The sequence below is a fragment of the Myxine glutinosa genome, chromosome 11 (genome assembly GCF_964187855.1).
Source record: "Myxine glutinosa chromosome 11, kmMyxGlut1.1, whole genome shotgun sequence".
Classification (NCBI taxonomy): Eukaryota; Metazoa; Chordata; class Myxini; order Myxiniformes; family Myxinidae; genus Myxine; species Myxine glutinosa.
This window is the reverse complement of record NC_136271.1, coordinates 25,421,722-25,446,993: the sequence shown is the minus strand read 5'-3', so window position 1 is coordinate 25,446,993 and position 25,272 is coordinate 25,421,722. Positions and strand designations below refer to the sequence as shown.

Genomic DNA, 25,272 nt, shown 5'->3' with positions numbered 1-25,272 from the left:
TGCACAAAAAGGTGAAAATGAGACTGCGTACATAATTGCCAAAAAAAGGACCCCCTGATGACTGTATCGCCATGGCTTACAAAAGCAGCTTGTAAAGCACGGCGATCCTGCTGGATAATTATTTTCATTGCAGTCAATGAAATTACACTTTATTCACATTCCTTAATCTTTTATTCACTCAATATAATCGTCCGAACAGTAGAAAAAGTTTAGTTTAATGCTTTGCTTGAATAAATACACTTAGTTATGAGAATCAGTAATTTATTTAAATGTTCAGATTTCACTCCAGATTGGACACTTATTTAGTCCACGAGATGCGATTGTCAAATCTGAAATATATTGATTATATACTTAAATTATTTCGTGAGAGCAGATTGTGTTTCCAAGGCAAGGCTTTTTTGGTAGGCCAAATCAAAAGACCCCTGTGAAGTGATGTTGGGCTGACCAAGGATAAAGCCTGTCATGAAGGGAAGTCATTAATTCTCTTCAAAAGTGGTACTTATATTTATCCAAACACCCAATTTTTATTCATGCACACCTTTGGAGTTCCCTTCGTATGCATGAAAAGTTTAGGGCTGCTAGTTTTCATGGTTTTGCAGTTATGGAGGAGACACACATACACACACACACACAAACAAACAAACACACCCCCATTGTCTTTTATTATACAAGTGAGGTACCCATGCTACGCACGGGTGGGAGGCCAAAGCATAAGCAAACAGACAATGCAGAAACGGCGAATGCTAAAGCATGAAACCAATAAATTCCACATTCCTGTAGCACCTTGAGTCGCACGTCAGACATGGACAGCAAGTTTGTGAAGGACTTCCATGAAAAACGTACCCGTTCACAAACAAACGGGTACGTTTGTTCTATACCCAGTCAATGGCGAATCTGAATATGGCGATCCGTGAATTTCACGCTTAGAAAGTAGAAACCGTCACGGCATTTCGTCATTCACTTGAACTCGATATCTCTTTTTTCATTCCAACCAGCATAACTCCATTCACAAATTAAATAGCATTAATATAAAAAATAAACTTTTAACAACATTCGTGACATAAACAAATATTTAAATCCTGATGTGAAGTTCCGTGCGGTTGGGTGAATACAATTACGAATTCAAAATCGTAATTGCATTCTCTCAATTCCAATCATCAATTGATACTTCAACAAAATACTGTTTTAAATGACGGTTGTATTGGGATATTATCAAACCAGCTCATTGCCGTCATCTGTCCACTTCCGCATTCGCGGCAGGTTCATAATTCTCATCAAAATCAAAACAGTATTTGTAGAATTTCAATAAAAGCCACATCACTTTTCATATCGGTAAATATTATTCCATCGTGTTTGGAAAAACTGGTAAATTGGAAAATTGGAAAAATTGGAAAAACAATATAGTGTGGAGCTGTGCTCCCACGTCGAACTCCAACAATATGGACGTGACCACGAGCCGAGTTTCACAGAGCTGTTTATTTCCGAGCTCGGCACGAATGCACTGAAAATGGCTACCCCGAGCGGTAATATATATATCAAATTCAAACAGTAAGCCACGCCTCTCAACGGGGCGTGGTATGCAATCTGAGTGACCGCCCGCTGATTACGTCACTGGCCGGTACAAGAGAATTGTGTCCGGTAACCGCTACAATAGCCTATTTTACTGCAGGGAGTCCCAGGATTACCCACCCAAATTATCGTTGCAATTGGTTCAGCCGTTTTTGCGGTACCTGCGAACGGACGGACAGACATTTGGTGAATTATAGTAAAAGAAAGATGAAGAACCACCTTTAGAGGCCACTTTTCCCCACAGAGCAGGGGTTGGCCTTTTTCAGGCACCGTGGTCCCCTTTTTGAAGCAATGTTTTTTGGCCGGATGCCCTTCCTGCCGCCAACCCTGTTAGTTGCCTTTTGCGACGCACAGGGAATTACCAGTGAACTGGTACTCAATTTGCCGACCTCGGAAGGATGCCAGGCGGAGTCAACCCCCCCTGGGTTTAATTCAACTATCGACCGGGATTCGAATCCAGGATCCTAGGATCCCAAGCCGGCATCCTAACCGCTAAGCCAACACCAGGCTCTGGTGAATTATAGTAAGAAACATATATATATTTAAGAAACAGGAGGTAAATTCCTGCGTGGGGCTAGTGTGAAAAAATTCTCACTCAACCCGGGACTCGAACCCAGGAACCTCATCACTTACGCGGTGACAGCCCACTGAGCTATTGAGTCTCTGGGATATCCTCAGAGATTTTTCACACTAACACTGTGAGCTTTATCATGGCCGATGTCTTATGTGCCTGCAAGGCAGACCGCGGATGTATATATATAATTATGTATATATATACACACGATGTTTATTATGTATATAAAGTCTGTTTGTTATCTTTATTGTTACTGAAGTAATCTTCATACAAACAGACAGACAAAGTCTTGATAAATCGGCTTCATCAGAAAATGCAACCACAGCCTTAATCTGACCAGGAGGCCAAAATGAGACCTGCCAAAGGGATTTATGATACACACAGTAAATAAGGGAACGACACTTCCCAACGAAAACAATGCCACAAGCTGCAATAACAGAATCCGGTACAACGAATAGCAGCAACAAAGATAGCAGTACCGGTACATATCAAGCATCGTACAGTGAACAAGGTGGGCCTCCACCCAGGTGCGTCAAAAGCCAGCACGGGCCCCGAGACAAACAACCTCGGGGCCCCCACCCGTTCTCTCTTTTATAACTTTTTAAGGAACGTTCTTTGATGAAGATCCTAAATTAGAGTAGCAGCGAGCTCATAAATAAAGCAAACTCAGCTTCTGGGTTTAAATGTAACGATGAGGAAATGAGAATGAGCCGATGAGGGTTTCACTTTACTGTTTAAAAAAATTATAGGAGAAGCTCAATGGACCCCGAGGCAACGACCCTCTCCCCCCTCCCCCCCCCCCTGACCCCTCCTCTCGACTCCCCTGCCTACACCTCTTGGTGGAAGCCCACCAGCTTGCATGATGTGCCTCCATAAACTTCACAACCTGTGTGATCCTATCCATTCCTACATTTAATCATTGCATACATGCAATGGGCAAAGTTGTGTCCTACATTTTTCACACTGTACATTTTGTTCTTCAAAGAGGACTGCCCTGGGGTGTTCATCTCATCCCGTGCAGATAGCATATAGTCCGAGGTTCTGCTTTTTACATTTACCATTAATATTTGATGAGCAGTAAGAGCAGCATGCTGATGGCTTTCTGCAAAACGAGCTCTTCCGTGTTTTCTGCATGCTCCATGTCGATGTAAGTGCTCTCCGAGTTAATGCGTCAGGTTCACTGTTCACAGCGACCTGTGCAGCTGCACACCTCATGGTACGTTCCATTGATTGTGCCATGTAAAGTGGCAGCACATTCTTGTTACCTTCGCCACCAAAGGTGGATGGACATTATGTTTTCACCCTTGTCCGTTTTTGTTTCTGAACAGGATATCTCAAACGGTTGTGGACCGATTCAGACAAAATTAGGTGGACAGGTTGGATGTGTAACAAGGACGAAATGTTTACATTTTGGTGAAGATCCGGATCCAAGAATTTTTTAAAGCAATTCTTTACCACTGACAGTCGGGCAAAAAACAATATATAACGAGATATCTCAAAAGGGTTGTGGACAGATTCAGACAAAACTTGGTGGACAGGTTGTATGTGTGACAAGAAAGAATCGATTCAATTTTGGTGAAGATCCAGATCCGGCTAATATAATTTTTTAAGTGACTTCACCATTGGGAGATCGGGCCAAAAACTATACAAAGCAGGATATCTGAAAAGGTTGTCGACGAATTTGGACAAAACTTGGTGGATCAGTTGGGTGTCTCACAAGGACGATGCGATTCGATTTTGGTGAAGATCTGAATATGGATTCGGATATGAGAATTATTTAATTTTGGAAGTGAATCTTCACCATTGGGAGATTGGGCCAAAAACGATACATAGCAGGATATCTCAAAAACTTATGGATGGATTTGGACGAAACTTGTTGGAGAGGATGTGTGTGTGACAAGGACGATTCGATTCGATTTTGGTGAAGATCCGGATCCGGCTAGTCGATTTTTTTTAGTGAATCTTCACCATTGAGTGATATAGCCAAACACGAGTGGTAGATCAGGGTATGAAAGACTGGACCGATGGTGATGCCTGTGATTGATTTAGATTAAATTTGATTCTGTGTTGTGATTTTCTGGTCTACTCTGAGATACGTAAACCCTTCACCAGGTGGAGGTATGCTCTCCACTGGGTGCCGTTCTAGTTACGAATACTTTTATTTTCGCTAGAAGGGTTTGGAATCCTTTATTACAACAATCAGTCCAGGGAACGTATCGTTTCGCTACAATGAGACGCTCCTGTGATTAGCCCCTTGGAGGACTCGTCTACTTGTTGTGCTGTGAAATATTTTTTACATACAGAAACATTGAGAATGAGAATGTGATTTGTTTCCACTCTGTACAGCATGTTATCCTGCGTGCTCCTCCCATGGAAAGGTTGTTTTTCCCCCATCCAACATGCACATCCCATGACTGCAGGTGAACGGTGTCAAGGCAGTCGATGGAGGCTGCGGTACCATCATTCCCCTCGTCACCGACTCTCCACCTGGACTGCAGTTGCTGGTGCGACGAGTGCGTTGTGCAGAGCCGACCCCGACCGGTTGTCCAGGCAAGGGACACTCGGAATCCCGACGTCGTTCGTACCCCGCATTCCCGGGAAGCCCGAAGCCCTGTTTGCTCGGAGATGGCCAAGGGTCGCTCGGTCGGGTAATGCTGCAGTCGGATACCGAGCGGGTTCAGCCGGCCGGGCAGGAGCAACAAAGCAACATCAACCCATTGTAGTTGATAGCTCATTGGCAGCGATAGAACATCGAGACGTATAAGTCGCATCATTGGAAAAATGGAGGACAAACATTTCCTTTCGCTTCCCCCTGCTCATCTCAAAATTATTTTCCATGTGATGAGGCGTTCTTGGAAGGTTGATGCGACTTTGTTGCATCATGATGCAGCATCGACTCTTCCAAACGAGCCCGTTTGGAGGACAGCGCTTTGTAGCTGTGCATCCTGTAGTGCTTGTGTTCCATGTTGCACCTAGCTGTGATTTTTTAAACCCTTACATTTTTAATGTTGAGCAAGTTTACAGTGTGTACATATTAGTGAGATAATTTCTTTCCAATTGGGTCTTTTAAATTGGCAAAAGAAGAAGAAGAAGAAGAAAACAAAACATTATAATGTTAATCAAATGCTTTTATAATGTTTCTTGTATCTTAGGAGTCGCTGGCCTAATCCTCCGGGAAAAAATCCATTTTTAAACCATGTAGTTTGCTTTACTCGCAACATGGTTTTAAACATTCCTGAGTATATAACATGAAGTTCATTCACAAGGAAATACATGTGAAATGATCTATTCTGGAAGAAAATGTGTTGTTTTTGAAAAGGTTTGATGCACACCGAGGTGTGCAGAGATGCTTTGCGCCACTCGGTAACACATTCGCCATCGGTGAGCAGGACAGAGGCCCCATTGTGGGAGGTGTGCGAAAAGCAGGATCCATGGGGTGATGGAGCCGACTAGTACAGAGGCCCCATTGTGGGAGTTGTGCGAGGAGCAGGATCCGTGGGGTGCTGGAGCCTACGAGTACAGAGGTCCCTTTGTGGGAGGTGTGCGAGGAGCAGGATCCGTGGGGTGCTGGAGCCGACTAGTACAGAGGTCCCATTGTGGGAGGTGTGCGAGGACCAGGATCCGTGGGGTGCTGGAGCCTATTAGTACAGAGGCCCCATTGTGGGAGGTGTGCGAGGAGCAGGATCCGTGGGGTGCTGGAGCCGACTAGTTCAGAGGTCCCTATGTGGGACTGTGGGAGGTATGCGAGGAGCAGGATCCGTGGAGTGCTGGAGCCGACTAGTACAGAGGTCCCTTTGTGGGAGGTGTGCGAGGAGCAGGATCCGTGGGGTGCTGGAGCCTACTAGTACAGAGGCCCCATTGTGGGAGGTGTGCGAGGAGCAGGATCCGTGGGGTGATGGAGCCGACTAGTACAGAGGCCCCATTGTGGGAGGTGTGCGAGGAGCAGGATCCGTGGGGTGCTGGAGCCGACTAGTTCAGAGGTCCCTATGTGGGACTGTGGGAGGTATGCGAGGAGCAGGATCCGTGGAGTGCTGGAGCCGACTAGTACAGAGGTCCCTTTGTGGGAGGTGTGCGAGGAGCAGGATCCGTGGGGTGCTGGAGCCTACTAGTACAGAGGTCCCTATGTGGGAGGTATGCGAGGAGCAGGATCCGTGGGGGTGCTGGAGCCGACTAGTACAGAGGTCCCTTTGTGGGAGGTGTGCGAGGAGCAGGATCTGTGGGGTGCTGGAGCCGACTAGTACAGAGGTCCCTTTGTGGGAGGTGTGCGATGAGCAGGATCCGTGGTGTGCTGGAACCTACTAGTACAGAGGCCCCTTTGTGGGAGGTGTGCAAGGACCAGGATCCGTTGGGTGCTGGAACCTACGAGTACAGAGGCCCCTTTGTGGGAGGTGTGCGAGGAGCAGGATCCGTGGGGTGCTGGAGCCTACTAGTACAGAGGCCCCATTGTGGGAGGTGTGCGAGGACCAGGATCCGTGGGGTGCTGGAGCCTATTAGTACAGAGGCCCCATTGTGGGAGGTGTGCGAGGAGCGGGATCCGTGGGGTGGTGGAGCCTACTAGTACAAAGGTCCCTTTGTCGGAGGTATGCGAAGAGCAGGATCCGTGGGGTGCTGGAACCTACTGGTACAACCACAATTGTCCAGCCGTACGTGACCTGCCAGAGGCGGATTGTCACCCTTGCCATTGTTGTCTCGAAGGAAGATGGCCTCTTGTCCCACCACAAGGACCAAATAATAACGGAGTCATTGTACAATTGTGTCGTTACACAATTTTTGTTTCCATTAGCATGGTATGGGATGATGTACATGTTGCATCTGATCTGAGCTGGTGCTGTCATTCTCCAAATACGTTGTAATTGTGGGAGGGAAGACAAGCCATGCATCACGTGCGGAATGGATTGAGGATGAAAATGGTGGAGAGAGCAGCGAAATGGATGATGAGCTTCGTGTCCTCATTTCACACTTTGCTGCGACGCTGTAAACTGTCATCCTGGTCATCTAGATTTTGTCATCCTGGTGTTTCGGATGCAGGCCGAGGCATCATTGGGTGTGCCGTCCATCGGATGGAGATCCCGTCTACCAGCACTGGTTGTTGGTGGACGTTAAAGATACCTCGGTGTCCGTCGCAAAGAGTAGGCGAGATATCGACGATACCCTGAACCAATTACAAATCCCTGCCACCCTCGGTCTGATATCCTGCGTCGGAGCGATGACCCGTCCAGGACTTCTTCTGGCCTACAATAGTTTCTCTACTGGTCATGATACACCCCAAAGCTCTGTAAGGAACAAGGGCCTCTGATTATTAAATAATTTCCAATGATGTAAGTAATCAACCCCTCTTTTAAAAGGATATTTATGTGAAAATTCACATTGCTTGTTGGAGATAATGAAACTGCATCCCAAATCTGACTGGTGAAAGTGGGTCATCAACAAATTACATCCACAGGGATGTTGCAATTAGTCCTGACACCTTTCTCCCGGTATTCCCAGTACAATCACACCCCTTTCCAACATGTCTGCTTGCTCTTTCTCCTGCAAATCCCCACTTACTTTGCGCTCACTACTCCAACTCCGCTACCCTCTCTTTATCTCTTGTTTTAATGAATTCATTTTCATTTCTCAATTTTATTTTCTCATCCAACCACAACCTTTCCATTACTCCTCCATTCTCCATTGTCCAAGCAAAGGAACAATATAATCCAAAGTCCAACAAGCTTTGTTTTTCGGTAAATTCATAGCTAAATGAAATGTGTTCCATTGCATATGTGCATCACATGGGGTAGGGACATTACATGGCAATGGACGAACGAACTCGGTGTGAGGGATTTCAACCTTGGATCCCAACATCACAGGCTGGGTGCTGGATGGAAATGGCAGAAAGGTTGGCGATTTTATGGTCAGGTTTGAAGTGATAGTTCACAAAAATGTCTGATACCTCTGGAAAATCCTCTCTATCTCTTTGCTGATGACTCCACTCTCTGCCGCTCCATTCCTCATCCCTCAGATCGGCAGTCTGCAGCCTCCTCACTCTCTCAGACCTGGACAAAATCACAGACTGGTCAAACAAGTGGAACATGTCTTTCAATCCTGACAAATCTCACTCTTGCTATGTCTCTCTGAAAAGACCAACTGGAAAACCCCTCCCATCGACTTTCTGAACAATCCTCTCCAAGAAATTCTGTCACTCAAACTTGTGGGTCTCACTATCTGCCATGATCTTCCCTGGGAAAACCACATTTCAAATCTGGCCTCCAAAGCCAGTCGCCGACTGGGCATCCTCCGTCGTGCGAAGTCCTTCCTAGGCACACCTGAGCTCCTCACCACATACAAGGCTTTCATCCGCAGCTCAATGGAATACTGCTCTCCCCTCTGGGCCTGTGCTCCTGCCTCACACCTAGCTCGGCTTCACGCTGTTGAAACCAAAGCTTTCAGAATCATTGGAATCTCCTGCGATGAAGCTATCTCTGAGGGCCTTTCACTCACTCACCGCAGGCAGGTTGGTGGTCTTTCCGTCTTCTACAGACTCCTCTCCGGCCTTGCTCCCCCAGCTCTCTCTGTGCTCTGTCCCCCAAATATTCCTACAGGTCGCACAAGATCTGCCTGCAACCCTCTTATGGTTAAGCTGCCAAAATCAAGACTCTCTGCTCACCTTCACTCCTTCATTCCTCTTTTCTCCCACCTCTGGAACAAACTCCCTCACTCTCTTCAATCCCACTCCTCCCTCCAGGTCTTTCAAACAGCTGTTCACCACCATCTCTTATCTTCCCCCATCCAAAACCTTGATCTTTTTTACCCCCGCTTTTTCTCCTAATTTTCACCCCAGATACACTTTTTTGAAATTCCGACTTCTTTCCTGGAAGTCCTTTTTTTTCTTTTTTCTTTTTTGTATACAGGATTCAGGCTCGTGAAGTGAAAGAGCTAACATTTATCACACACACAAAAAAAATCAAACAGACACACAAAACATAATAAGGGTAGAGGTAGACAAGATGGGGAGAGAAGGGGAAGCACACAAACACAACATTTGAGAGCAGGGACATCGGGAGATCTGTGGGAGGGAGAGCACTTGGGGGAGGAGGTGTGGGAAGGGGGGGGGGGAGGGTGGGAGAGGTACAAAACACATGGACACTGCAAGGACCTCCAGGAAAGATGTCGGTATTTCAAAAAAGTGAATCTGGGGTGAAATTAGCGGGGGTAGAAAAGATAAAGGTTTTGTATGGGCGAAGATAAGAGGTGAACAGCTGTTTCAAAGACCTGGAGGGAGGAGGGGGATTGTAGAGAGTGGGAGAGTTTGTTCCAGAGGCAAGAGAAAAGAGGAATGAAACAGTGAAGGTGAATAGAGTCTTGATTTCGGCAGTTAAACCATCAGAGGGTTGCTGGCAGATCTTGTGCGACCTGTAGGAATATTTGGTGGACAGAGCACAGAGAGAGAGCTGGGGGAGCAAGGCCGGAGAGGAGTCGGTAGAAGACGGAAAGACCACCAACCTGCCTGCGGTGAGTAAGTGAAAGACCCTCGGAGTTAGCTTCATCGCGGGAGATTCCAATGATTCTGAAAGCTTTGGTTTCAACAGCGTGAAGACGAGCTCGGTGTGAGGCAGGAGCACCGGCCCAGAGGGGAGAGCAGTATTCCATTGAGCTGCGGATGAAAGCCTTGTATGTGGTGAGGAGCTCAGGTCTACCAAGGAAGGACTTCGCACGACGGAGGATGCCCAGTCGGCGACTGACTTTGGAGGCCAGATTTGAAATGTGGTTTTCCCAAGAAAGATCATGGCAGATAGTGAGACCCAAAAGCTTGAGTGACAGAACTTCTTGGAGGGGATTGTTGAGAAAGTAGATTGGAGGGTTGTCCAGTCGGTCTTTTCGGAGAGACATAGTGAGAGTGTGAGATTTGTCAGGATTGAAAGACATGTTCCACTTGTTTGACCATTCTGTGATTTTGTCCAGGTCTTCAGAGAGTGAGGAGGCTGCAGACTGCCGATCTGAGGGAAGAGGAATGGAGTGGCAGAGAGTGGAGTCATCAGCAAAGAGATAGAGAGGATTTTCAAGAGAGTCGGAGAGATCATTGATGAAGACCAGAAAAAGAACAGGGCCCAGAACACTGCCTTGGGGAACTCTAGCCTGAACAGGAAGAGGAGATGAGAGAAACCCATTCAGGGCCACACGTTGACTACGACTAGAGAGGAAGTCCGCAAGCCAAACGTGGAGATGTCCTTGCAGTGTCCATATGTTTTATACTTCTCCCCCCCCCCCCCCTTCCCATGCAGCCTCCCCCCAAGCCATCTCCCTCCCACAGATCTCCCGATGTCCCTGCTCTCCATCTTGTTCTCCTGCTCCATTTATCATATGTTTTATGTGTCAGTTTGTCTTTTTGTGATCAATGTTAGCTCTTACACGAGCCTCGATCTTGTATACAAAAAAAATAAAAAAATATAAAAAACCTTTTCATGGAAACAAATACGCCGTCGCGTGGCTTCATCATAAGAAAAAGAACGTTCAACAGTGGACGTCATTCGTCTTACTGATCAAACATTGCTTTGGATAGCGGGTCAATTTCGCACTCGTGCCTCAGCCCCGAACAAGGCAGTTGGCCTATAGTGTTACCTAGACTACAGCGTTTGGGAAATTGACCAATTCCGTTCCAGTTTGTTCTGCCATTGTGCTCTCGAAACTGGACGCTTTGGACACAAAGCTGACACCCGCTGTCGGTCTGGGGTATTTGACGTCCTTTTCCAAGGCATCGTCGTGGGCTGTCGGCAATCCGTGTTGTACGGACAAGATCGTTTAGACAGAACCAGGTGCTAAGGGCACACAAACGGAATTGCGTCCGTAGCGGGAGCACGGTGACCTTAGCCCAGACTGGAGCAACTCACTCATGCGGTCCAACGGAGCATTCCCTCTTTTGATTTCCCCTTTTTAAGCACATTAGGCGGTGCACAGCTTATTCCAAGACCATCAAACATATCAAATGTACAGAGAATAAATAGAAATATGAGTTGCCTTGCAAGGAACTTCGATGCAGAGGAGGCCACTGGGCCCCTTAATCCTGTGCAATGGTTGCCAGCCCATGGATGTTTGTCTGTGCTCTACCCTTTTTATATTTTGAGGGTCAAGCAGGTAAGCAGCATTTTTTAAAGTCTTTGCTATGACTCGGTCGAGGTTTTGAACCACCGGTCTCCCAGACTCAGAGCAGGCGCTCAAACCAAGACCCTCCCAGACTCAGAGTGGGCACTCAAACCAAGACCCTCCCAGACTCAGAGCGGGCGCTCAAACCAAGACCCTCCCAGACTCAGAGCGGGCGCTCAAACCAAGACCCTCCCAGACTCAGAGCGGGCGCTCAAACCAAGACCCTCCCAGACTCAGAGCGGGCGCTCAAACCAAGACCCTCCCAGACTCAGAGCAGGCGCTCAAACCAAGACCCTCCCAGACTCAGAGCGGGCGCTCAAACCAAGACCCTCCCAGACTCAGAGCGGGCACTCAAACCAAGACCCTCCCAGACTCAGAGCGGGCGCTCAAACCAAGACCCTCCCAGACTCAGAGCGGGCGCTCAAACCAAGACCCTCCCAGACTCAGAGCGGGCGCTCAAACCAAGACCCTCCCAGACTCAGAGCGGGCACTCAAACCAAGACCCTCCCAGACTCAGAGCGGGCGCTCAAACCAAGACCCTCCCAGACTCAGAGCGGGCGCTCAAACCAAGACCCTCCCAGACTCAGAGCGGGCGCTCAAACCAAGACCCTCCCAGACTCAGAGCGGGCACTCAAACCAAGACCCTCCCAGACTCAGAGCGGGCGCTCAAACCAAGACCCTCCCAGACTCAGAGCGGGCGCTCAAACCAAGACCCTCCCAGACTCAGAGCGGGCGCTCAAACCAAGACCCTCCCAGACTCAGAGCGGGCGCTCAAACCAAGACCCCACCGAGTCTGATTTCAAAGTGTTGGGTCGAACTGAAATGGTATGTTGGGCGCTCTTTGCTTCAACATCCGTGTGCTTGAGATGACCAACTTGAATTGCATTCACAATGGAAAGCTACCTCTAAAGCTTGCCTGCACGGTCAAATCAAGGTGTTGTACATCTTGGAGAGGGATCTTAAGGTCTGCCTACCCAGACCGGTGTCTGTAGACTACACTCAACCAACCTCACCAATTTGCTTTGACTTGCAAAATCGAAGATTGTTCAACTATATTGGTTCGTCTTGTGCGTTATTCTGTCTGTTTGTCTGTCAATCGCCTACAGGTCACAATTTTAAACCGATCTTCATGAAACTTCACCAGATGTAGAGTTGGTCATAAGAAAGAATCATATTGATTTTGAGGTAAAAGGTCAAACTTGTAAAATCATCAATTTTCATCTAAAATATTGTCCATTTTCATCCTATTAACTTGAGAGTTAAACAGCGATTACATAGTGCATCACTGAATTGGGAAACAAACTTTTTAAGGTCAAAAGGTCAAAGGTCAACTCAAGGTCAAACTTCTAATTTCAATTTTCATCTGAGAAACTTTAATCCGATTGACCCAAGCTTTGATCAAGATCGTCCATTTTAATCTTAATGAAATGGACAATTTGATGTATCCATGGCAACCCTTTTTGGGTGGATTTTGCAAGTATCGTCCTCTGTATGACGTCTTTTTAGTTCAGTTTTGTTGTGAAATCAGAAATGCTCATTTTCCATTATTACCCTGCGCTCGCGAAGCGAAAACCAGGGTTAAGCATTCAGTTACGTACGTGTCTGCATTTTAAAATTCATTTTCTCAGCAACCGTTGCTCCGGTTGACACGAAAGTTTACCATGGAAGCGTCTCCGCCTGTAGAATTTTTTTTATTCCTAATTATGACGTCATAGGTCACGTTGTACGGACGCCATCTTGGAAAACGTTACACCTCCATATCTCCCAAACCGCTCAATGCAAATAATTGAAACATGGCTCATTGTCAAGTACTCACCATGGGGAATAAGATGTGTTGATGGTGATGTAATCGGTGCCTTAATTACGACGTCATAATCGAACAAGTACAACAATGATCAGATCATTGTGAATTTTTTTGCTCAGCAACTGTTCGTCTGATGGACACGAAATTTTCACCATGGGAGCGCCTCCTCCTTTAGAATATTTTAATGATAATCACGACGTCATAGGTCATGTTGTACAGGCGCCATCTTGGAAAAAACAAAAAATGTTGCACATCTATATCTCCAAAACCACTGCATGGAAAAAATTGAAACATGGCTCATTGAAAAGAACTCCATATGGGGAATAGGTCTTGACGATGACGTCATTGGTGCCATAATTATGACGTCATAATTCAACAAGTACAACACTGATCCGATCATTGTGAATTTTTTTTCTCAGCAACTGTTGGTCTGATGGACACGAATTTTTCACCATAGGAGTGCCTCATGTAGAATATTTTAATGATAATCATGACGTCATAGATCATGTGGTACAGGCACCATCTTGGAAAAACCGAAAAATGTTGCACCTCTATCTCCAAAACCTCTGCATGGAAAAAATTGAAACATGGCTTATTGTAAAGAACTCCATATAGGGAATAGGTGTTGTTAACGATGACGTCATTGGTGCCATAATTATGACGTCATAATTCGACAGGGACAACGCTTAGTCTGATCAGTTTGAAATGTATTGAGCGTGATCTATGCAACAATTATATTAGAGAATATAAATTTATTATCTCATTGCTCACGTGGTCTGGCAGCCATATTGGATCAAAGAAAAAAAATGTTCAAAAACAGAAGAGTTGGCTCGTAATGAAAATGTTTTACTTCATTTAACATGAACTTTTTTTAAACACCTTTCATACCTGGCCATGGTAATTTTGCTTTAAATGAAATGTATTGGTCCCTGTATGGGTTTCTCCATGAATAATGCCTTCCTGCCTTTTTTTTTGTGCAAGAGATTTTTTTCGATCACGAAGCAGAAGCAGTTGCAAGTCGGAAACATCCAGGGAAACGGTTTACTTGTATTGTTTTGGGGGTCACGTGTCGTCCACATCAGAGGTGGACAACTATCTCGCTCAACAAGGCGGGTGCAAACACTGATCCACTTGAGTACGTCCCCATTTCGCTTGGTTCGGTGGATCCGCTGGGTAATAGATTCTACAATCACAGCTGATAAAGAAGTCGTTTCTCTTCATCATTTGGATCACGAAGTCAGTCATTCAGCTTTTCTCTCGCCCAATAAATGCTGCAAAATGCTGCTCCTCCTGTCCGAGGAAACGGACAGGGCCATGCACCTCAAATAAGAGGTCAAGATGGTGTTCAAATATGATTCTCTTTTTATATAGTTACGTGTCCAGTCCCACTTGATAAGTTATTTACCTCGTGGCATTTCAAAGTACTCTCAATACCAAGGAGGTCGCACAGGCCGAACATAGAAGTAGAACAGAAAAACTACTAGGATTTTGCAAAAACATTTCAGTAAGTTGAATGCTGTTTTTAAAATAAGTCATTTGAGAAATTCACTTGCTGATCAATCATCATAGTTTTAGGTGAGGGAAGGAGAGATAACAACAATACAATGGCAATACCTGGTCCTTCAAGTCTAAATAACGTTTAATGTAGACATAAACGAGAGAGATCATAGAACACCTTACCCCACGCAGTCTTGAGAAATAAGGACATGGGCGGGATTTGTGAACGACAAATTTCATTGGTCGTGATGATGTAATATTTTGTCCAAGTTCTGCTGAACTGAAAGGTTTTTGAAAGTGTCAAAAAAGGCGACTTGTGTTCTACAGTTTTCAAGTATATAATTCATTTGAAATAAAAGAAAGATTTTAAAGGTTGTATACATTTTTTTGGAAGTTTACCGCTCTTGATGCAGCGTCTTTTACAAACCGCCTTATTTAAGACTTTGCATTCGTTCTTCGTGCTTGTTGTTTGTATCCTTTATGACGTCATTAAACACAGGAAGTTACCTGTTTTGAATAATTTTCAATTTTTTTTTTTGACGACCAGACAGGCACCTATTAAGTAGAGTACAACATAGTGAAACAATTATCTCACTCTTCTGTGCGCATGTGCGATCAGGACAAATTCAGGGCCAAAGTACGGCAAAACTGCAGGTATATTTTCCAATTCATGTTTAAGTTGTTCCTCGATCATAGACTAAAGTTTGTGGACAGACAAACATACAAAGCGAAGCAATTGCTCAACACTGCTTTTCGCTTCGCATGCAGGGAGTAATCATAATATAAGTGGTCTTACAAGGAACTTCAACGTGGGAGGAGGTCATTAGGCCCATCGATCCTGTGCAATCGTTGCCAACCTATGGTTGTTTGTCTGTGCTTTATCCTTTTTAGATGCTGAGCGTCAAGCAAGGAAGCAGCGCGTACCATTTTAAAAGCCTTTGGCATTACTCGGCCGGGATTCAAACCGCCAATCTCCCAGCCTCAGAGTGGACACTCCAACTATTGGACCCCCCCCCCCCCGAGTCTAGTTGATGCCCTCCTCCTCGACGTAATTTATTTATTTTACACACATTGAGCTTGTATATCATTCATCTTCCATTACCACACGGTCGATGCATGAATTGCTTATCGTCAAATTATTTGCTGATTAATTCCTGCCTCGATTCCCATTTATAATACCGTACCTTCAGATATTCCAGTATCTTATGACATTACACAATGAATATATTATCATGACGTATTTATGGAGAAGAATCCTGGGAGATTTGATTTTAAACCCATACTGTGGTACCATATGGAAAAGATAAAAAAATGGAGAAATAAATAAAGTAATGCAAATAAATTCATGAATGTACAGTGCATTCAGAAAGTATTCAGACCCCTTCACTTTTTTCACATTTTGTTATGTTGCAGCCTTATGCTGAAATCGTTTAAATTCATTTTTTCCCTCATCACATCTACACTCAATATAATACCCCATAATGACAAAGAGAAAACAGGATTTTAGAAAGTTTTGCAAATTTATTAAAAAGAAAAAACTGAAATATCACATTTCCATAAGTATTCAGACCCTTTGCTATGACACTTCAAATTTAGCTCAGGTGCCTCCCATTTCTCTTGATCATCTTTGAGATGTTTCTACACCTTGATTGGAGTCCACCTGTGGTAAATTCAATTGATTGGACATGATTTGGAAAGGCACACACCTGTCAATATAAGGTCTCACAGCTGACAATGCATATGAGAGAAAAAACCAAGCCATGAGGTCGAAGGAACTGTCTGCAGAGCTCAGAGACAGGATTGTGTCGAAGCACACAAAAAATCTCTGCTGCATTGAAGGTTCCCAAGAGCACAGTGGCCTCCATAATTCTTAAATGGAAGAAGTTTGGAACAACCAGGACTCGTCCTAGAGCTGGCCGCCTGGCCAAACTGAGTAATCGTGGGAGAAGGGCCTTGGTAACAGAGGTGACCAAGAACCCGATGGTCACTCTGGCTGAGCTCCAGAGATCCTGTGTGGAGATGGGAGAAACTTCCAGAAGGACAAGCATCACTGCAACACTCCACCGATATGGGCTTTATGACAGAGTGGCCAGACGGAAGCCTCTCCTCAGTAAAAGACACATGAAAGCCCGCTTGGAGTTTGCAAAAAAGCACCGAAAGGTACTCTCAGACTGTGAGAAACAAGATTCTGTGGTCTGATGAAACTAAGATTGAACTGTTTGGCCTCAATTCTCGGCGTCATGTCTGGAGGAAACCAGGCACCGCTCATCACCTGCCCAATACCATCCCAACGGTGAAGCATGGTGGTGGCAGCATCATGCTGTGGGGGTGTTTTTTAGCAGCAGGGACTGGGGGACTGGTCAGGGTTGAGGGAACAATGAACCGAGCAAAGTACAAAGATATCCTTAATGAAAACCTGAAACAGAGCGCCCAGGACCGCAGACTGGGCCGAAGGTTCACCTTCCAACATGACAATGACCCTAAGCACACAGCCAAGACAACGCAGGAGTGGCTTAGGGACAACTCTGTGAAGGTCCTTGAGTGGCCCAACCAGAGCCCTGACTTGAACCCAATCGAACATCTCTGGAGAGACCTGAAAATGGCTGTCCACCAACGGTCCCCATCCAACCTGACAGAGCTTGAGAGGATCTGCAGAGAAGAATGGCAGAAAATCCCCAAATCCAGGTGTGCAAAGCTTGTCACGTCATACCCAAGAAGACTCGAGGCTGTGCTCGCTGCCAAAGGTGCTTCAACTAAGTACTGAGTTAAGGGTCTGAATACTTACAGTCACGTGAAAAAATAAGTGCACCCCGTGTAAAGTTTTGACTTTTTCAACATATTTCAACATAGAGCTATTTGATCTTCAATTCAACAATATTGATAGATAAAGGTGATATAATATAACAAGCGTTACGCCGAGGTCCCCCGTCGGTGAAGTGATGTAAGTTGACAAAGTGGAAGACGCAAGGCGGCCATCTTGGATTTTGACGTGGCGACCCAATTTTCAATAGCCTTCTTCATTATGCGTAGATACACCCACACACCCGATTAGAAGTTAGTAGTTCGTATATTTTTCAAGATATTTCGCTCACAAGGTTCAGACATATATATATCGTGGTGGCCATCTTGGATTTTGACGTGGCGATCCAATTTTCAATAGCGTTCTTCCTTATGCCGATATACACCCACACACCAGATTAGACATTGGTACTTCGCTTATTTTTCAAGATATTCCGCTCACAAGGTTCAGACATACATGGCGGTGGCCATCTTGGATTTTGACGTGGCGACCTAATTTTCAAAAGGGTTCTTCCATATGCCTAGTTGCACCCACACACCAAATTAGAATTCGGTCCTTCACTTACGCACGCACGCACGCCCGGACGCACACACGGACGGAGGGGAAAACCATAGTCCCCCTTTCGCTCTGAGACGGGGGACAAATATATATTTTTTTGGACGCAATTTTTTAAAACACACGGACAAATTTTCGTGCGACAGGGGACAAATATCATGAAACATTTACATTTTGTAGTCCATTGTATAATTTAAATAAACATCAATGCAAATTTCGCATGTGGAAAAAGTAAGTACACCCTTGGCTCCAATTGCCCCCTTTGGCAGAAACAACCTCAAGTAGGCGTTTCTTATAACTATCTACCAGTCTCTGACATCGACTGGGAGAATTTTTTGCCCACTCCTCCATGCAGAATTCTTTCAGCTGTGCGATGTTTGAGGGGTTTCTTGCATGCACAGCTCGTTTCAAATCCCCCCACAACATCTCGATGGGATTTAGATCCGGGCTTTGACTTGGCCATTCCAAAACCCTCCATTTCTTTCTTTTGTCATTCCTTGGTGGATTTACTGGCATGTTTAGGGTCATTGTCATGTTGCAAGGTCCACCTTCAGTTGAGCTTCAACTTGCCGACAGATGGCCTCACATTATCCTCAAACACCCTCTGGTACAATGAAGAATTCATAGTGGATTCTATGATGGTGAGCTGCCCAGGCCCTGATGCAGCAAAGCTGCCCCAAACCAAAATATTTCCACCACCATGCTTTACAGTTGGTATCAGGTTCTTGTGGTCAAATGCTGTTTTGGTTTTCGCCAAACATGTCTTCTGGTACTGTGGCCAAATAACTCTACCTTTGATTCATCTGTCCAGAGCACATTGTTCCAGAAGTGTTGGTCTTTGCCTCGGTGTTCATTGGCAAACTTTAGTCTTGCCCTGATGTTCTTTCTGGACAGCAAAGGTTTCCTCCTGGCACACCTCCCGTGTAGATCAAATTTGTGCAGCCGCTTTCTAATGGTAGACTCGTGCACTTTGACATCAAGTGGCAAGATCTACCTGTAGGTCCCGTGATGAAATTCTGGGGTTCTTAGAGACTTCTTTCAGCATCTTGCGGTCTGCACTCGGGCTGAACCTGCTGGGGCGGCCTGGCCTGAACAAGTTGGCAGTTGTTTGGAATGTTCTCCACTTGTAGATGATCTTCCGGACAGTCGAATGATTGATTTCAAATTGTTTGGAGATCTTTTTAAATCCCTTCCCAGACTCGTAGGCATCTGTAACCTTCATTCTGAAGGCCTCAGAGAGCTCTTTTGATCGAGGCATGGTGACGCCGCACACTTTAACAACAAAGAGCAAACCAAACTAAATGTCTGAGGTTTAAATAAGACAGGTTCCTCCAAGATCTTCTCCAACGATGTTCTAATCATTTGCACCTGAGCTGGTGCACCTGATTCTAATTTTAGGTATTTGAAGTAGTGATAAATGTCGGGGTGTACTTACTTTTTCCACATGCGAAATTTGCATTTATGTTTATTTAAATTATACAATGGACTACAAAATGTAAATGTTTCATGATATTTGTTGTATTATTTCATCTTTATATATCAATATTGTTGAAATGAAGATCAAATAGCTGTATGTTGAAATATGTTGAAAAAGTCAAAACTTTACATGGGGTGTACGTACTTTTTCACGTGGCTGTAGATATATATATATATATATATATATATATATATATATATATAACATCTCAAAAATGATCAAGAGAAATGGGAGGCACCTGAGCTAAATTTCAAGTGTCATAGCAAAGGGTCTGAATACTTATGTCGATGTGATATTTCTTTTTTTTTAAAAATAAATGTGCAAAACTTTCTAAAATCCTGTTTTCTCTTTGTCATTATGGGGTATTGAGTGTAGATTGATGAGGGAAAAAATGAATTTAAACGATTTCAGCATAAGGCTGCAACATAACAAAATGTGAAAAAAGTGAAGGGGTCTGAATACTTTCTGAATGCACTGTATATATCTCTGTGTGTGTTTGTGCGTCCACGTGCATTATGATGTCCGGCTTCTTCTTGGTACTACAGTGCAGTAATTGGTCTTTATTTTGACTACCAGGAGGGGGGGGGGGGTGGTGAGGGCACTACATCAGTAGCACAGCCGTGCTTCCTCGCAATGATACAAACCAGTGGTCACCTGCTGCGCACAATGCCAGGGTGAATGTTGGCAAGCATCTTTTGATTATCTTTTTACACTGGCACAAGTAGTGCATTATGAAGATGTTTATTATCTGCCTCATGGAGAGAAAGATCAAAATGCAAATTAAACTGTGCTGTGCAATATGCGCAAAATGATTCGGAAATAAGAGCATTTCTAAATTGTACCCTCGATAAGAGGTTATACATGGGGTGGTTCAAGGTTGGCGTGGATCAACTTTTCTCGTTGAACGGATAAATATAGAGATCAATGTTGAAATATTGTGCAATGATGTTGGCTACCCTGGGTGGGCGATACAGGAAGTGACATCATAGTGGTAAAACCCAAGACATGGCCAACAACACGTGTCCTTTGTAACGGAGCTGTATCATTCAGAATGAGTGAAGTGTGTTTGATGACGTCACCTGATATTTGATGACGCCTTTCTCTGTTAATTCAAAAGATCCAATGTGACACTGCTCACTCATCAATGGCATCGCAAGTTTCCAGGGGGGCATTACGAGTTCACCAAACTAGAGTTTCTCGGTCACAAAGAGGTAAAAATTCCACCTTTTTGTGTGTACAATAGTTGGATGACCTTGATAATATTTGCAAGAAACTGTCCACATCGACAATGGAGAATTTGTCATTTATTTTGAAATTCTCAAGCAGCAAATGGTCGATATGATTCATGCTTTCTTCATTCCTATTTTGAAAAAGCTGCAAAAAGCAAAGCGAGGGGGACAATTGTCTTAAGTCCGGTTGATTCAAAGTGTCCGAAGAGGAGACGAGCTGGTCGTATTGCAAACACCTGCTATAACCTACAAGGGGGCACTGCATCAGCGGCACAGATGGACCCCGAACAAATGATGCAACCGGCAGCCAAGTGCCGCATACAAAAGGAAGGATTCAAAGTGTCAGGTTATCATTTTGATGATCACGTGTTGCTCTTTGATTATCAACAAACAACGATGTAATATAACAACAGTGTCGCTTCTTCTTAATAGGACGATAACCCATTCTACTTCCGTGTTGCAAGTTTCCAATGACGCGTTTAATTTTGCCCCAGATGTTAAAACCATATTATTTAATTATTATTCTAAATTTCAACATGTGTACCAAACATTTGGTTATAAAATATTATTATTATTGTCATTTATATCACCAGTTTTCACGTTCCGACGTGTTTTTTTTTTTTTTTTTTTGTATACTGAATCGAGGCTCGTGAAAGAGCTAACATTTACTTCACAAACAAATCAACCAGACAAACAAAATATATAAGAAGAGGGAGCGGAAGACAAGATGGGGAGAGAAGGGGAAGCACACAAACACAACATTTGAGAGCAGGGAGATGTGTGGAAGGGAGAGGGCTTGGGGGGAGGAGGCGTGCGAAGGGGGGGGGGGTGGGGGGAGGGAGAAGTATAAAACACAAGGACACCAAGGACTTCCACGACAGGAGTTGGTATTTCAAAAAAGTGGAATTGCGGTGAAATTAGCGGGGGTAGAAAAGATCACAGTTTTGGATAGGGGAAGATAAGAGATGGTGGTGAACAGCTGTTTTAAAGACCTGGAGGGTGGAGTGGGATTGAAGAGAGTGAGAGAGTTTGTTCCAGAGGCGGGAGAAAAGAGGAATGAAGGAGTGAAGGTGAGCAGAGAGTCTTTATTTTGGTAGTTTAACTATAAGAGGGTTGCAGGCAGATATTGTGCTACCTGTAGGAATATTTGCGGGACAGAGCCCAGAGAGAGAGCTGGGGGGGGGGGGGGGCAAGGCCAGAGAGGACTCGGTAGCAGACAGAAAGACCACCAACCTGCCTGCGGTGAGTGAGTGAGAGGCCCTTGGAGTTAGCTTCATCACGGGAGATTCCAATGATTCTGAATGCTTTGGTTTCAACAGCGTGAAGACGAGCGAGGTATGAGGCAGGAGCACCAGCCCAGAGGGGAGAACAGTATTCCATTGAGCTGTGGATGAAAGCCTTGTATGTGGTGAGGAGCTCAGGTGTGCCAAGGAAGGACTTCACACGACGGAGGATGCCCAGTCGGCGACTGGCTTTAGAGGCCAGATTTGAAATGTGGTTTTCCCAGGAAAGATCATGGCAGATAGTGAGACCCAAAAGCTTGAGTGACAGAACTTCTTGGAGAGGATAATTCAGAAAGTAGATGGGAGGGTTGTCCAGTGCGTCTTTTCGGAGAGACATCGTAAAAGTGTGAGATTTGTCAGGATTGAAGGACATGTTCCACTTGTTTGCCCAGTCTGTGATTTTGTCCAGGTCTGCAGAGAGTGAGGAGGCTGCAGACTGCCGATCTGAGGGATGAAGAATGGAGCGACAGAGAGTAGAGTCATCAGCAAAGAGATAGAGAGGATTTTCAAGAGTCAGAGAGATCATTGATGAAGACCAGAAAAAGCACAGGACCCCGAACACTGCATTGGGGAACTCCAGCCTGAACAGGAAGAGGTGATGAGAGAAACCCATTCAGGGCCACACGTTGACCACGACTAGAGAGGAAGTCCGCCAGCCATGCGTGGAGATTTCCATGGATACCAAAGGAGGAGAGTTTGGTGAGCAGAGCGGGGTGCCAGACCGTATCGAAGGCACGTGATATGTCAAGGGAGACAGCTCTAATTTCCTGTTTGGCATTGAGGACATCCATCCATTGTTGAGAAAGCAGAAGTAGCATGTCCAGAGTAGAGTGACCAGGTCTGAAACCAAATTGATGATCAGAGATCAAGCCATTGGAGAAGAGGAAAGATTTCATATCTGAAGCAATGATGGATTCCATGACTTTGCTGATAATTGGGAGAAGGCTGATTGGTCTGTAGTTGTTGGGATCTGTTTTTGCACCTTTTTGTGCAAAGCGGTGATGTTGGCAGATTTCCAAGCAGATGGCAGATGACCTTGAGCAAAAGAGAGGGTGAAGAGAACAGAGAGAGGGAGTGAAAGAGCGGAAGAACAGGATTTTAGGACCCGTGGGCTGATGCCGTCAGGTCCAGTTGCAGAATCAGAGTCGAGGGTTGACAGAAACTTTTCCACCTTGTCAGGAGGAAAGGACACAGAGTCCAGGAGCAGCTGGGTACGACTGGGTATGGTGGGTACAGAGAGGGATGGGTTTGGGACACAAGATTTAGAGGCAAACACAGAGTTGAGGCATTCAGCTTTTTCACGTGCGGAGTCAGCCGTGTGGCCGTTTGAGGTGAGGGAGGGGATGGAGGGGGAACAAACACCAGAAACAGATTTGATCAGACGCCACCAGGATTTGGAAGAGGGAGACAGACAAAAGAGTTCGGTCCTGAGAACGGAGAGATATTGTTTCCTGGCTCTCCTGAGGGTGGACACACACTTGTTTCTGGCTTTGTGAAAGGAAATGAGATTTCCTTCCGTTGGATTGCTTTCCAGGAGACGAAAGCAAGTTGTTTCTGGGCAATAGCCTCACCACAAGATTCCGTGTACCATGGACGATTGCGATTGAACGAAGATAAAATGAGCACAAACGTTTCTGACATTTAGCAACAAATAAAGACAAACAGAGCCTGGTGTTGGCTTAGCGGTTAGGGTGCCGGCTTGGGATCCTGGGTTCAAATCCCGATCCATCGCTGAATTAACCCCAGGGGGGTTGACTCAGCCTGTCATCCTTCAGAGGTCGGCAAATTGAGTATCAATCCACTGGTAATTCCGTGTATGTCGCAAGAGGCGACTAACAGGGTTGGCGGCAGGAAGGACATCCGGCCATAAAACATTGCTTCAAAAAGTGGACCACGGTGCCCGAAAAAGGGAAACCCCTGCTCTGCGGGGAAAAATGGCCTCCATAGGTGGTTCTGTTTCACCGAACAAGCAGCCAACTTAATTGGAGTGCAACTTGTTCCATCAGAAAAAAACATTGAAATTAATATTTGTTTATTTAATTCCAACAATGTGAAATGTTTTGTCATCGATTCCCATTTTGTTTTGCAACTCTTGAGACTTCGTTTTTAACCAGTTTTTTTGTCCAGAGTAGAGTGACCTGGTTTGAAACCAAATTGATGATCAGAGATCAAGCCATTGGAGAAGAGGAAAGATTTGATATCCGAAGCAATGATGGATGCCATGACTTTGCTGATAATTGGGAGAAGGCTGATTGATCTGTAGTTGCAAGGATTTGTTGGTTGAATTGGATTTGTTTGTTTGTTTCTGGCATTTGTTGCTTAATCTGTCAAAAGGCTTGTTCTTTCATTTTCCAATTGCTCCACCTCCTGTGTGTGTGCTGCCAGGGCAGTGTGGATGTATAACCTTCTGTGGCACACCATGTGATGAACCACCTTTAGAGGCCATTTTTCCCTGCAGAGCAGGGGTTGGCCTTTTCTAGGCACCCTGGTCCCCTTTTTGAGGCAATGTTTTATGGCCGGATGCCCTTCCTGCCACCAACCCTGTTAGTCGCCTCTTGTGACACACAGGGAATTACCAGTGAACTGGTACTCAATTTGCCGACCTCTGAAGGATGACAGGCTGAGTCAACCTCCCTGGTGTTAATTCAGCAATCAGACTTGGGATTCAAACCCAGGATCCTAGGATCCCAAGCCGGCACCCTAATCGCTAAGCTGCTTGTTCGGTGCTTGCATCATAATTGCTGCACTTCCATGCACCGACAAATACAAGTACAACGTTTCCGGAAGTAAAGTTTCTGACGAAATATAAACCGAGACGATGATCATTCACTGCAGTTTGACAAAGTTTACCATGTATCAGTAATACAAAGAACAACAACGCAAAAGACTGTAGTCGTAGTAGTAGTAGTAGTAGTAGTAGTAGTAGCACTACTACTACTACCACCACCACCACTACTACTACTACTACTACAACTACTTCCTCTTCCTCTTCTTCTTTAAGGGGAGCTCTTTATTGCACCTGAACATCAGGTTGGCTGGGGGAAGTTGTCGTCCAAGTTCCTCCTGGACACAGGTTCTGGCTAAGCAACTGGGGCCGATCGAGGCAGGAGTTTGTAATTTATTCCAGGGTGTCGACTTCGCGAAGGACATGGTGGCAACTTTGAAGTCCACCAACTATTGCTTGGAGATCAGACAAGCAGCTTGATGTCCATCCAAAGGACGGCTCACATGTTGATGGTTCAACCTGCCTGGCAAGCACCTGTCCGACGGCTTATAGACGGGTCGCGAATCGTTGCCAGACTGGACAGCATAAATGTGAGCGCACTACTTCCGCACCATCCCGTCGGATAATGGGGAAAAAAAT

At 45.2% G+C, this 25,272-nt stretch overlaps 1 protein-coding gene across 1 annotated transcript in view; it reads left to right on the top strand.

Annotated features, from left to right (window-relative positions):
- Positions 1-5,430, top strand: part of LOC137436513 (glutamate receptor-interacting protein 2) — a 535,867-nt gene extending 530,437 nt beyond the window's left edge. The window contains exon 21 of the mRNA XM_068130374.2: positions 4,564-5,430. Within this exon, the coding sequence (XP_067986475.2) occupies positions 4,564-4,866 (303 nt within the window). The 3' untranslated portion in view covers positions 4,867-5,430. The remainder of the gene's footprint in view (positions 1-4,563) is intronic.
- The last annotated feature ends 19,842 nt before the right edge of the window (positions 5,431-25,272 follow it).